Source organism: Conger conger, chromosome 12, assembly GCF_963514075.1.
Source record: "Conger conger chromosome 12, fConCon1.1, whole genome shotgun sequence".
Taxonomy (NCBI): domain Eukaryota; kingdom Metazoa; phylum Chordata; class Actinopteri; order Anguilliformes; family Congridae; genus Conger; species Conger conger.
This window is the reverse complement of record NC_083771.1, coordinates 3,275,182-3,290,463: the sequence shown is the minus strand read 5'-3', so window position 1 is coordinate 3,290,463 and position 15,282 is coordinate 3,275,182. Positions and strand designations below refer to the sequence as shown.

The 15,282-nt window shown below is 49.1% G+C and overlaps 1 protein-coding gene across 1 annotated transcript in view; it reads right to left on the bottom strand.

Annotated features, from left to right (window-relative positions):
• The window catches only part of LOC133141677 (WD repeat-containing protein 7), a 201,291-nt gene that overhangs the window by 108,675 nt on the left and 77,334 nt on the right, over positions 1 to 15,282 (bottom strand). The window contains exon 20 of the mRNA XM_061262276.1: positions 11,319 to 11,432. Within this exon, the coding sequence (XP_061118260.1) occupies positions 11,319 to 11,432 (114 nt within the window). The remainder of the gene's footprint in view (positions 1 to 11,318; positions 11,433 to 15,282) is intronic.

Below are 15,282 nucleotides of genomic sequence, written 5' to 3'. Positions count from 1 at the left end.
ACGCCGAGCGGGAGAGCTGCCACCTCCGCCGGCCGCACGGGCGCTAATGACAGCCAGGCTGTGATGTTCGCCCTCTCTGACACCCGGAGCGCTCCGGCGCAGGGGCCGTTTAAGGGAGCCCGGCCGCGTCCAGGGCAATTTCGGCCCAGAAAATGGAACAGAAAGCGGCAGAGCCCTGACACAATTAAATACTTCAGAAATAAATTGGCCTTTTTTTTTTTTTTACGGTTCTTCCAAGACCACACGGAAGCCGGAGTAACGCCGGCTGAACTCTGCCCGGCAACAGCAGAGAACCAATGGAGTAATGTTGTTACGCGTAATCCATAGCCGTACTCACATAGAGATCAACAGATATACACAAATATGAAGGCCCACACTGTTGCTTTAGTCTTCGTGGTTACACTTTGTGCAGTGTAACCGATTACAGTCACTAAGTTTCCATACAGTAGATCTAGATGGACACAGCATCAGTATCATCTAAATGTGCCATGCAGATCTCAAGCATGCGGCATGTTTCAAATCCTAAATATTTATTTAGGGGGCGACATGGCTCAGGCAGTAAGAGCAGTCGTCTGGCAGTCGGAGGGTTGCCGGTTCGATTCCCCGCCCGGGCTGTGTCGAAGTGTCCCTGAGCAAGACACCTAACCCCCAAATGCTCCTGACGAGCTGGTTGGTGCCTTGCATGGCAGCCAATCGCCGTGAGTGTGTGAGTGTGTGTATGAATGGGTGAATGGAGAAGCATCAATTGTACAGCGCTTTGGATAAAGGCGCTATATAAATGCCTGCCATTTACCATTTATCTGTAGCTGGAGAAGTTCTACCATTCTATGTTAACATCAAGTGTATTTTATTATTTTTAACCTTTATTTTAATGTCCCATTGAGATTAAAAATCTATTTTTGGCCAAGACAGGCAGCAGCACAACCACAAACAGCAAATTACACAAAGTTCACTACCAAGCATAAATACAATAGTAAACTAGGTTTACTATTACGGAAAATAGGCTAGTCAGAACACAGACAGACCATTGAGTTCACCTCTAAATCCTTCATATGGGATTCAAAGGCATCTAATGAGACCCGCTCCTTATGTTTTAGGTTATTTTCCAGCATGTTCCAAGCAGAAGAAGCAGAACACCTAAAGGCCCTTTTCCCCATTGCCGTATGGGCATTGGGAACAGACAGCATAAAAATATCCTGTGAACATAAACAATAACTTCCGACTGCTTGGCAGATACCCGTACCGAGGTGAACTTGCAATTATTCCGCTTTTACCGGATATCCGTTTATACGGCTCGGTCATTAACTTCAGGCTAAGCGCATTGGCAGTGCTCTACAAATTAACCCGTTTTACAAACTTCAGCTACGTGCTGAACCGTTTCGCCACGGAGAGACACCGCAGACACAGCGGAGCTGTTCCGTTTACGGAGGGAGCAAGCAAGAGGACGTGCCTCTGCAGAGCGGCCCGTTCCCACGCCGAAAGACCGCTGAGAACCTGCGCGGAGACGCCTCCGACCCTCCAGCGGACACAGACAGAGGGACAGACAGGCAGACAGGCGGGCGGACAGACAGACAGACAGACAGGCAGGCAGGCAGGCAGGCAGGCAGGCAGACGGAGAGAAGGAGAGATGGACAGACTACAGGTCTCCCCCTTTCTCTCCGTCTCCAGGGAGGACTCCATTTTGAACGCTAAAAAGCACCTAATGAACAGCCGAGGAAGCACGGGGGCAGATTGATACAGGCTTGTGAGGCTGAAGTTTGCTAATGCTGTGAGGAGGAGGGGGTGGAGGGGGTGAACACAGACGGAAAAGGCTGCTTCACAGCACATCTGCATCGCCTGCTCCCGGGCGCCAAATCCTGGCTTTCTTCTGCCATGGATTTATCGAGTTACGAGACCTTCTCCTGAGCCAGCTCCGCAAACAATATTCCTGCCCGACTGGGCTAGCTCTCAATCAATGGAGAGAGAGAAGGGGGGGGGGGGGGGGGAAAGAGAGAGAGAGAGAAGGTTAGAGAGAGAGGGAGAGAGAGAGAGAGAGGGGGGAAGAGAGGGAAAGAGAGGGAAAGAGAGAGGGGAGGGAGAGGGAGAGAGAGAGAGGGAGGGGGGAGAGAGAGAGGAGGGGAGAGAGTGGAAGGGATAGAGAGAGATGGGGAGTGAGAGTGTGGGAGGGAGGGGGAATGGATGGAGAGATAGAGAACAACAACAAACAAGAGAGGAGGAGGAAGCTGGAAGCTTCAAACAGAAGGTGGACGGAGCGAGCCCTGACAGGAGCCATGACCTCTGACCTCTCCGACCTCTGCCACTGCGGCCAACGATCGGCCCGAACAAAAGGATGGGTCTGCTGAACCCCTCTCTCCTCCACCCTCCCTCCATCCTCCCCTCGCCTGCTCCATCCTTCCCTCTCTTCCCCTCCTGCGTGTTCAGCACGTTTGCACCACAAGAGCAATATTACAGCCCTTAAAAATGCTAAATGCAGACGGAGTTATGAACGACAGCACCAAAGGAGATCGTAGAATGTAAATACAACATGGGTAAGGTCGATATCAGCACAGAAATCTGAATCTACTGAAGCAACCCCAGCTCATCCTGGATACACGTGCCATTTGGCCCAATTCTAATATTTTTTTCGAGGAAGTTCATCCATTTGGGGAAAATGACAAAATGACCTCCCCCAGCTCCCCTATTTTTGGAATATTGGATTAGAGGGAGAGGGTCGTGTTTCGGCAAACACAATCACCCGTCCTTAATGGCACGAGAGGTGAAGGCTGATTTGTGAGGCCTTTCTTCACATCTGACCCCAGCTCTCCCCCCAACCCCACCCCCCCCTCCCCTCCGCCCCCAGCTCTGGCCTCCTGTGCACGGGGAGGGAGTGACCCCACCCCAAAAAAGCCGTGTCATATCTGAGTAACTCAGTGTCTAGCCGTGTCATAATCTGAGTAACTCAGTCTGCAGCCGTGTCATATCTGAGTAACTCAGTCTGCAGCCGTGTCATATCTGAGTAACTCAGTCTGCAGCCGTGTCATATCTGAGTAACTCAGTCTGCAGCCGTGTCATATCTGAGTAACTCATTGTCCAGCCGTGTCATATCTGAGTAACTCATTGTCCAGCCGTGTCATATCTGAGTAACTCAGTCTGCAGCCGTGTCATAATCTGAGTAACTCGGTGTCTAGCCGTGTCATAATCTGATTAACTCAGTGTCTAGCCGTGTCATAATCTGAGTAACTCAGTGTCTAGCCGTGTCATAATCTGATTAACTCAGTGTCTAGCCGTGTCATAATCTGAGTAACTCAGTGTCTAGCCGTGTCATAATCTGAGTAACTCAGTGTCTGTGTCATAATCTGAGTAACTCAGTGTCTAGCCGTGTATTCGCTGAAACTCACCCTCCCAGCAGGGCCGCCCGGTCAGTTCCTCCGTAGGTCTGGACCCCTGTTCCCCGCACGCAAGGGCAAATGCGATTAAAACGAGGGGCTGGATCGACACGCGTAACGGGGATAATGTAGTCGCGGCCGTGCCTTGGCGACCTTTCACCTCCGCGGGTCACATCACCGTGGCGACCGCGAATGACCTCTGCTCTAAATGCGGGCTGGTAAAACGCTGCCTCAGGAAGGTCCCATAAAGCCAGGCGCACGCTCAGAACGTGGCTGACGGACTGAACACAAAGCGCAAAGCGCTCCTGGAGTTCACTCATAGCGCCAACATTCATGATTGCGCCAGGAATACATTCAAAGAGCAGCAACTGTGCAGCCTTGGGTTTTATCAGCGCTCAAAATGACATCACTTTCAGAGGAGAGATCAATACACCGCACCGCCATTATGTGGGACAGGCGAGATGATCGCAGAAATTACACATCAACCTGCAAGCACGGCGAAATCGCCTTGTGTTTTCACTACATGGTGGTCCAACTGGCAAAAATGTAAAATAAAATGTTGAAGATCTTCCAGGACATGACCTTCGACCTTTGACCTGTGCCCTGTGCCTGGTGCACATGACTGAAATAAGACATCGAAGAGGATCTGGAGAGCATGTGTCTTTTTCTTAATTCGGTGCATAAAACCCGAAACACATTTTTGGAGGGTGGAATTGCAGCAGTTAAATTTGATTTGCATGGACTTTATCCCGGGAGACTTCCTCCAGTGACCTGCCCTTACTGACAGATGGACCCAGATCGTCCGAAGGGGGAGGGGGAGTGGAGGAGAACCGTGCCCCCAAAATATGGCTACAGAGGGCCTGGGTACCCATTCCACCTAGAGCCCAACCACCTTCCATTGTGAGAAGAGACCAACGTGAAACCGCTGCCATCCACCAACTACACTGGATCCTGAGAAGAACAGGCTGATGGCATTCTGAGTCTGAAGGGTTGCACTGCTCTGTAATACTGTCAGTAACTGCCCAGAAGAAATAAATAAATACATAAATAAAAGACAGACTTCCCCAGCCATCCAACAAAACGTTTGTATTGCGTCGTAATTATCCTCGCGTCTGACTTAAAAAAATAAACAAGAAGAAAAAACAAACAATGCTAACATCTGCACAGCTATTAACAACATCCATTAACCCCACATTGCTCCAGGGGGGAAATACGCAATGGCAAGCACACTAACCTGAATATGTGTGAAATACACAACGACAAGCAAACTCAGAACTGCAACAAGGAATTAGATGCTACTGAATCAGACAAGAAAGGCTAACGAGTCTAACAAGATCCCAAGTCTAACACGAGTGGTAAAAAAAACAAACGATTGTGCTCGAGCAGGGAGTTGCTAACTTGATAAATCTTTTTGGTTTGTTTGTTTGTTTGTTTGTTTGTGAAGATCAGTGGCGCTAGCCTAACCCCCATGGTCCAGGGGTGCAGGCGTAGCGCGCCCGGAGCCGAGCAGGCTGTCCGAGCCCCTGAAGCCCTCCTCAGCCCGGCCCGGCCGGACCAGCAACGGCAACAGACTGAGGGGCACAGCGACGCCTCGCCGTTCCGTACAGCACTCCCGAGACTCTCCACCGACCGCGCCCACGTTACCGGTCCCAAGATGCACATCCGCCAGGGGGAGGCCGACATTCCCGCAGCAGATCCCCGCCGGTCCATGGGAATCCTGTGGAGCGCTGACCTGCCCCGGGGTCATCCCCGTAAGGCCACGGCTACACTGGCCATCAAAATATTTATCCCCTCCACCCAAATTATTCACATGCGCGCAAGAGTGAGATTCAAGGACACATTTGATCGTGCATACGTAGGGTAGCTGCTTAAGGATCATAAACCGGAGCGCTGGAGTACGAGAATACCACTTGGGGATATTTACCGAGCGCATGCAGTACCATTTGCACACATCGATAATGATTTAACTGCCGCTTTGGTAGTGTTCATTTATAAAATATTTCAAAAGGGCAGCTGTCAGTGCTTTACAAAGAAAAGCATCCCTGAATGAAAACACCGTCACCATATTAGTTTCTGTAATCAGTATTTCAATTCAGACACATTAAATTCATTAAGTTTTAATAACAGTAACATGTATGCAAGATCTGCCCTAATATCTTGAAAATAACAACTGCTGAATATTCACCTCATGGATTCCTAAATTATTGAACCAGGATTATCAATTTATATTTCGGTGTTTAAATCTTAATACATAAACCTGTCCCCTAGTTAAAAAAAAAATGCACTTATCCGCTTTAAGAGCATATGCAATCCAATCGAAGAGACTTTCTTTTTTTTCTTTTTAGAGATTAAACCAAAACTCGTGAGGATTGTATTCGCTCATAGGAACGGGCCTGGTGCTCTTAAGGAATGAGAATCAAGAAAACGGAAAAGGCAGGCCGGGATTCTGCGGAGTCTGGGATGGGGGGAGGAGCCATTTTAAAGGAGCAGCGAGCTGTACAATTTCAGAAAATGAATATATAACATGTCGCTCAGCTCAAGCTCAAATGAGGAACATAATATGCAAACAATTATTTAATACAAAAATGAATAGGAGGGCAACTCAAAAATCACAAATGATCATTCTGGACAAATAAAAACAAAGAATTATGAAATCAGCAGAGATTTGGCAAAACAACAAAAAAGTAACAATTGCTGCTACTGTTGAGAAAAACATCCTTCGCTGCATTTATTTATTATTATAATATTATTATTAATATTATTATTATATTATTTATTATTAATTTCACCGATGCCTGCTTCACAGCAGGACGGGTGGAAGGAGATTTAAAGATGCGTTTCTTCCTCAGTAGCAACAAGAAGCAGCACTGAGCGTGTGGAGAGACAGAGAAGGCCTTTCTTACGCCCATTTCAGATAAAACGTACACGTCGACCACACAGACGAAGCAATTAGAATAATCCACATATTTTAGAAGCTTTTCTGAACAAAGTTTGACATTTAAATCTATCAAACAAGCTTATGTTCCCAACGTACCGCCATTATTTTAGATTTCTGCTCGGAAAGTCTGGACGTTATAAAGGCTGAGCAGAAGGCTCTATTTCCACACCCAGCTCACACCCAGAGGCAGAAAGGCCTGTCGTCCCAGCCGTGTTGCTGTGGCTCAGCCAGACTGCACTTTCTCCCCGGTAATGATCTGCGGTCTTCTAACCGTCGGGCTGTGAGACACCTCACCTGCAGCACCACAACAACAGTAGGCCAGAAAACGGTATTCACACACGGCCAGAGGAAGCAGAAGAACTGGGGCCAGTTTCCCCACTAAGAGCAGGCCTTTCCACAGAGGACCTGCACCTCAACACGCAGGGATGTTCAGCGGCCTTCTGTTGTGTGGCCGAGCGGATGGATCCAGCGGGATTAAGAGAAGACACTTAACCACATTAGGGGCCCGAGACCGATTTTTTTTTGGATCGATGAGATGACAGCACAGCCCTGCCCCCCCCCCTTCTGCAGGACCTCTCACTCATCATCATAAAGAGCATTAATAACCTCCATAACCTGTCCCCGTGTACAGCGCGTTAACCGAAAGGTCACTTCGTTTTTAATTCCTGCCCAAACCGGGGAGCTCAGACCCAGCGGCGCTGGGTATAAATCTCGCCGTTACCGCTGCGGAAATGAAGTAAAACGGCGCAGCCTCTTGTATGATGCTAATGCTACAGGGACACAGAGCAGTGAGTCTCTTGTATGATGCTAATGCTACAGGGACACAGAGCAGTGAGTCTCTTGTATGATGCTAATGCTACAGGGACACAGAGCAGCGAGTCTCTTGTATGATGCTAATGCTACAGGGACACAGTGCAGCGAGTCTCTTGTATGATGCTAATGCTACAGGGACACAGAGCAGTGAGTCTCTTGTATGATGCTAATGCTACAGGGACACAGAGCAGCGAGTCTCTTGTATGATGCTAATGCTACAGGGACACAGAGCAGCGAGTCTTTCATGATGCTAATGCTACAGGGACACAGAGCAGCGAGTCTCTTGTATGATGCTAATGCTACAGGGACACAGAGCAGCGAGTCTTTCATGATGCTAATGCTACAGGGACACAGAGCAGCGAGTCTTTCATGATGCTAATGCTACAGGGACACAGTGCAGTCTCTTGCATGATGCTAATGCTAATGCTACAGGGACATGGTGCAGTCTCTTTCATGATGCTGATGCTAAAGCTGTAGGGACACAGTGCAGAGTCGCTTGCATGATGCTAATGCTAATGCTAATGCTACAGGGACACAATGCAGTCTCTTGCATGATGCTGATGCTAATGCTAATGCTACAGGGACACAGTGCAGTCTCTTGCATGATGTTAATGCTAATGCTACAGGGACACAGTGCAGTCTCTTGCATGATGCTAATGCTAATGCTACAGGGACACAGTGCAGTCTCTTGCATGATGCTAATGCTAATGCTACAGGGACACGGCGCAGAGTCCGGAGCGTCTCATCAGCAGGTGCTGGCTCCGCGCCGCGAAAATAAAAACTCTCTCTCTCCGGCCTGGGCCTTCTGCAAGCAGTCAATACCCCGGACATGCCTGACAATTTATCATTTTTCAGCTCTCATTTTTCATGTATTGACAATGTGTTTTTCCATTTATTTTCGCAGTATTAAATCCGTTAGCCAAGTTAACCACAACAGAAATGTGGCTGCGGCCAAGTCGGGGGGCAATTCCAGGGTGATTTCAGAATTCTGCCTCAACCCCCCCCACCCTGAATGAAGTATCGCGCATTAAAAGTTTATCCCCAATGATTGAATAGCCTCATTTTCCCAACACGTCCGTCCTGCTAGTCTGATGCAAGACTCCGACATGTCGGATAGCTGCCCCTGGGGGGGTGAGAGACAGGAAAGTTCATGCGGAAGGAATATTCACTCGGAAGGAATATTCATGCGGAAGGAATATTCACGCGGAAGGAATATTCACTCGGAAGGAATATTCACGCGGAAGGAATATTCACGCGGAAGGAATATTCACTCGGAAGGAATATTCACACAGAAGAATCTGGACACATTAGACCAGGGGTGTCAAACTCCAGTCCTGGAGGCCCGCAGTGTCTGCTGGTTTTTGATGCATTTCAGCACGAGTCTTTCATTGGCTAAAGAGTCCACACACCTTGCTCTCAAGGCCTTAACTGGCTGCTGATTGAAAGGAAACCACAAATACCAGCAGACACTGCGGCCCTGCAGGACTGGAGTTTGACACCCCTGCGTTAGGCGGTTCATTAAAAACGCAGAAACGCAGACTTCATCACGGGACCGACGGTGCTAAACTACTAATAAAATTACAGCACAAGATGGCGGAGATGAACACCGTGTGTGCAGTAACATCAGCCTCAGAGCACGACAAAGCACACTCCTGTCCACACCCAACATCGTTCAGCTACAGCCCGTGTTTTAATAGGATTAGTCCCCAAATGGAGTTTTGATGCACATTGATCGAGGGGCCCCAGCACTGTGAGAAACATATTAGCCTCCACTGGCTTATAGCAACACTCTACATACAGTACACAAAACACACCATGACCACTCACCAGTCAGTATAACACAGGTTATGGGAACCAAAGCAATTAAACTCTTTATCTCGGCCAACTTTAACAATGCAGCCATTCAACATTGCAAATTATTATTATTATTTATTATTAGCCTTTATTTAGACAGGGTAAGGTCACGCACCCCCCCCCCCCCCCCCCCCCCCCCCCCCCCCCCCCCCCCCCCCCCAAGTAGCCTAACCTGCATGTCTATAGGCTGTGGGAGGAAACCCACACAGACACAGGGAGAACATGCAAGCTCCACACAGACACTGTGTCTAGAGGGGGGTAGACAGAGCAGTGGATATGTAGGGTAGCGTAGCCTGAGGTGACACATAGCGATGTTCCCACCAAGCTAACATTTCTCTCACCTCCACACAAACACTGCTAGTGGGACTAACAGGTGACAGACATACAATCAAACAACACATTGCACTGCCAGTGCTGCACAGTAGGGGGCTGCATGGATACAGTGACTACAGTACATATACTATATGTTATCATTTTAAACTATACTTGCAAAATATAAAACCGTTATTTTAAAATATAACCATAACCCACCCCTTCATGGCTTTCAGCCAAGGCAAGGGTCCCTGGATCAGAAAGAGGCAGAAAAGCCCTGATTTAAATCAGGAAAAGGTGAAAGGTACAACTCTGTGAAAGGCTATTGAGACCCCGTTGGAGGAAGGACAATCCCGTTTCATGAAAGACCCAAAACTGGGTAACCAGGGTGACGAACTGCCGCCTTAAGGAGGTTCAGAGACGCAACGATATGACCGCCGTTTTCAAGGAACGCGAAAGGGGCATCAGAGATTATTATTTCCACAATCACTCTTGTTTATTGGCCAAGCAGACCAACAGCCCACTCAACAAAGAAGCCAACTATGTTCCACATACAGTTTATAGGCAAGACTTCATTTCACACAGTTACTACTGTGTGTCACCTCATTTATTTATCCATTTATTCTTCTTCAACGATTCTCTTCACTCCTCCATATTGCTTTCATTTCAATAGACATAAAGCGCGAAGCACCTAGGCCAAAGGTTCTTCAGCCGGCTTCCAGCACAGTGTTTCTAATGCAATCCAGCGTTTTACTGGAGAAGGGGTGTTTCCATGGCTTACAGTAGCCTAGTGACCTGGAGCGATGGTGGCTAGGGAGGGCACTAGGGCTGCAGGAACACCTCCTCACACACAGACACACGCCCAGATCTATCCCATAATAAGAGGGTCTGAACACCACGCCGCACTTAAAGTCTGAGGTGGTGTTCTTCAAGGCAACGGAACATCGGGGCCTTTCTGTGAGCTTTCATGTTCTCCCCGTGTCTGTGTGGAGTGTGCATGTTCTCCCCGTGTCTGTGTGGAGTTTGCATGTTCTCCCCGTGTCTGTGTGGAGTTTGCATGTTCTCCCCGTGTCTGTGCGGGTTTCCTCCGGGTACTCCGGTCTCCTCCCACAGTACATAGACATGCAGGTTAGGTTAGCTGGAGAGTTGGTCCCCGGCCGCACTATGGTTGCCCGCAGATTAGTATTCAGGATGGGTTAAATGCAGAGGGCGCATTTTGTTGCCTTCGAAGGCGATGTAACTTCCAAAGAAATAGTAAACAATAATAAAAATCAAGCCTAAAGCAGCTTTGCAGAGGGGGACTGGCACCTAGGCGGGGTTCTTTGGTGAGCACTGTGTTATCCCTACAGCAGTGGTCTCCAGAAGGCCTGTCTCAGTTGAAAAGGCCCCTCTCCCCTCTCCACCCACCTCCAGGCCCTCCCGTCACCCGCAGGGGCCGCCCCTCTTCTTCCGGGCCCCTGGCGCCGGAGACATCCGCGTCTTTCAGGAAGCCGGTGCTCGATAGCGGACGTTTTTAAGAGTGTCATGATCCATACCCCGATCTAATCCATACCGCTTCAAAGCCAGCTCACGGCATGTGGTGAGTGTTTGTTTGTCTGCGAGGCCCAGCAACAGGCGCAGAATGAAACTTTTTGCGTTCCTCTGGGGAGATAAGGGCTCCGCTCAGTGTGTGTGTATATATGTATGTATGTATCTATGTATGTGTGTGTGTGTGTGTGTGTATGTATGTATGTATGCACAAATTAGCAAAAATTTTCAATCTCTGGTTTTGTCTATTTGATGAGCTGAAAGCTTGATGTTTGTGTGATGATGTGCCAGTTTTCAGAAATGATTCATTTTGTGTAATATACGGTGGCAGCGTTCGAAACCGCATACTAGCATACTACTCGTACTAAACTTCAGGCTGACATGTAGTAACGTAGTAGAGTAGTGTGCCAAGTATGCGGTTTGGAACACAGCCGGAGTGACACAGCGTGCACTGCGGTTTTTTGCGTACTGGGGGTGACAGTTGAAGGTCAGGGGTCAAGGGCGCTCACCAGCAGTGATGTCATCGTCGGTGACGTCCATCTCCTCTTCCGGGGCCTTGGCCTCCACAGGCTGGGGCTCGGGCGGGGGAGGGGCCGGCTGCGGCACGTCTGCGGCTGCTCCAGCTGCAATGACATCACACAGGGGTCAGGTGACCAGGCCGCAACACGTTATATAAACAGAAGCGGTGGTGCGCTGAACATTCTGCGGGCGGACAGACTGACGTAGTACGGTTTGCTCCGATGGCGTCTGAGAAGGCGTTATCTGGCCTTTAAAGTGTAGACCTACGTCATTATTGATTTGGGCTTCACCCCCAACACACCCACCAAACGGGAGAGAACATTCCGCAAAGCCTGTTGCCAAACGTTTTACACCATTGTATCATTCAATGCAAACCGTAGCAAACCATTTTCCAATTGAACGTGCCGCAGGGAATTCCGCCAGCCTTACTGATAACTGTAACGTCAATCAGAGTTCAGGTGGCACCAACACCAGCAAATAATTTCCTCCCTGTCCTCACGGCCGTGTTAGGCGGCTCATTCCACCATCTCTCCAGTCCGCCAGGAGGCCAGCGGCGTGTGTGAGAGGCGCTTTATTAGCCTGTAACCCGTCACCATTACACCCGTTTTTATCCACCGGGCTAATTTAGCCCCTTATCCTGGAATTACCAATTAAAATAAGCTTTTCATTAGAAGCAGGCAAATGAATCAATGCAGCTTTGTGCACAACACATACTTTAAGCCTGGAATGAGCTAATCACTGCCATGTCCTCATTACGGCAAGATCCCTCCCGTTTCAACATGAATTTTTCCCTGTTCTTGAAGTGCGAAACAGGCACTTGGAGGCGGCACGTTCTCAAACGCACAGCATTTAAAACGAGGCGGAGAAGTCGCCGCAGACCCCCCCCCCCCCACGTCCCGAAGCTCGCCGGGGCACTGCTGCCGTATCGACAACTTTCCTCCAATTACATTTGATGAAGTGAGGGTGCTAGGGAGCAGAGGATCAGATTGATTAATCCCAGTCTCCCTGAGAACACGTTCCTTTATGTTTCAATTAACCTCGCCATTGACCACCGACATATTTAAAGAGAAAAAGAGAAATTGTTTTGTTTTTTCTTCACCCCCCCCCCCCCCCCCCCCGGAGCAGGATCATAAGGTAGAGCAGAGCACTCCTAACCAGCATATCACACACCCCTCTGACCGAGCTGGGTGGGAAGCAGAGGGCTCCGTGTGACATCACCAGTGACATGTTTATCAGATCCTGGTGCTAAGTCTACAGCTGCATCCGATCTCACTCCAAACCAGAGAACTCACACACCAACAACAACACTCTGCACATCCTCTACCAGAACACTCACACACCAACAACACTCTGCACATCCTCTACCAGAGCACTCACACACCTACAACACTCTGCACATCCTCTACCAGAGCACTCACACACCTACAACACTCTGCACATCCTCTACCAGAGCACAGAGCACTCACACACCTACAACAACACTCTGCACATCCTCTACCAGAGCACTCACACACCTACAACACTCTGCACATCCTCTACCAGAACACTCACACACCTACAACACTCTGCACATCCTCTACCAGAGCACTCACACACCTACAACACTCTGCACATCCTCTACCAGAACACTCACACACCAACAACAACACTCTGCACATCCTCTACCAGAACACTCACACACCAACAACACTCTGCACATCCTCTACCAGAACACTCACACACCTACAACACTCTGCACATCCTCTACCAGAGCACTCACACACCTACAACAACACTCTGCACATCCTCTACCAGAACACTCACACACCTACAACACTCTGCACATCCTCTACCAGAACACTCACACACCAACAACACTCTGCACATCCTCTACCAGAACATTCACACACCAACAACACTCTGCACATCCTCTACCAGAGCAGAACACTCACACTCCAACAACAACACTGCACATCCTCTACCAGAACACTCACACACCTACAACAACACTCTGCACATCCTCTACCAGAACACTCACACACCAACAACAACACTCTGCACATCCTCTACCAGAACACTCACACACCTACAACAACACTCTGCACATCCTCTACCAGAACACTCACACACCTACAACAACACTCTGCACATCCTCTACCAGAGCACTCACACACCTACAACACTCTGCACATCCTCTACCAGAACACTCACACACCTACAACACTCTGCACATCCTCTACCAGAACACTCACACACCTACAACACTCTGCACATCCTCTACCAGAACACTCACACACCAACAACAACACTCTGCACATCCTCTACCAGAGCACTCACACACCTACAACACTCTGCACATCCTCTACCAGAACACTCACACACCTACAACACTCTGCACATCCTCTACCAGAGCACTCACACACCAACAACAACACTCTGCACATCCTCTACCAGAGCAGAACACTCACACACCAACAACAACACTCTGCACATCCTCTACCAGAGCACTCACACACCTACAACACTCTGCACATCCTCTACCAGAGCACTCACAGACCAACAACAACACTCTGCACATCCTCTACCAGAGCAGAGCACTCACACACCTACAACAACACTCTGCACATCCTCTACCAGAGCAGAACACTCACACACCTACAACAACACTCTGCACATCCTCTACCAGAGCACTCACACACCTACAACAACACTCTGCACATCCTCTACCAGAGCACTCACACACCTACAACAACACTCTGCACATCCTCTACCAGAGCACTCACACACCAACAACAACACTCTGCACATCCTCTACCAGAGCAGAGCACTCACACACCTACAACAACACTCTGCACATCCTCTACCAGAACACTCACACACCTACAACAACACTCTGCACATCCTCTACCAGAGCACTCACACACCAACAACAACACTCTGCACATCCTCTACCAGAGCAGAACACTCACACACCTACAACAACACTCTGCACATCCTCTACCAGAGCACTCACACACCTACAACACTCTGCACATCCTCTACCAGAACACTCACACACCTACAACACTCTGCACATCCTCTACCAGAACACTCACACACCTACAACACTCTGCACATCCTCTACCAGAACACTCACACACCAACAACAACACTCTGCACATCCTCTACCAGAGCACTCACACACCTACAACACTCTGCACATCCTCTACCAGAACACTCACACACCTACAACACTCTGCACATCCTCTACCAGAGCACTCACACACCAACAACAACACTCTGCACATCCTCTACCAGAGCAGAACACTCACACACCAACAACAACACTCTGCACATCCTCTACCAGAGCACTCACACACCTACAACACTCTGCACATCCTCTACCAGAGCACTCACAGACCAACAACAACACTCTGCACATCCTCTACCAGAGCAGAGCACTCACACACCTACAACAACACTCTGCACATCCTCTACCAGAGCAGAACACTCACACACCTACAACAACACTCTGCACATCCTCTACCAGAGCACTCACACACCTACAACAACACTCTGCACATCCTCTACCAGAGCACTCACACACCAACAACAACACTCTGCACATCCTCTACCAGAGCAGAGCACTCACACACCTACAACAACACTCTGCACATCCTCTACCAGAACACTCACACACCAACAACAACACTCTGCACATCCTCTACCAGAGCAGAACACTCACACACCTACAACAACACTGCACATCCTCTACCAGAACACTCACACACCAACAACAACACTGCACATCCTCTACCAGAGCACTCACACACCAACAACAACACTCTGCACATCCTCTACCAGAACACTCACACACCAACAACAACACTCTGCACATCCTCTACCAGAGCAGAGAACTCACACACCAACAACACTCTGCACATCCTCTACCAGAGCACTCACACACCAACAACAACACTCTGCACATCCTCTACC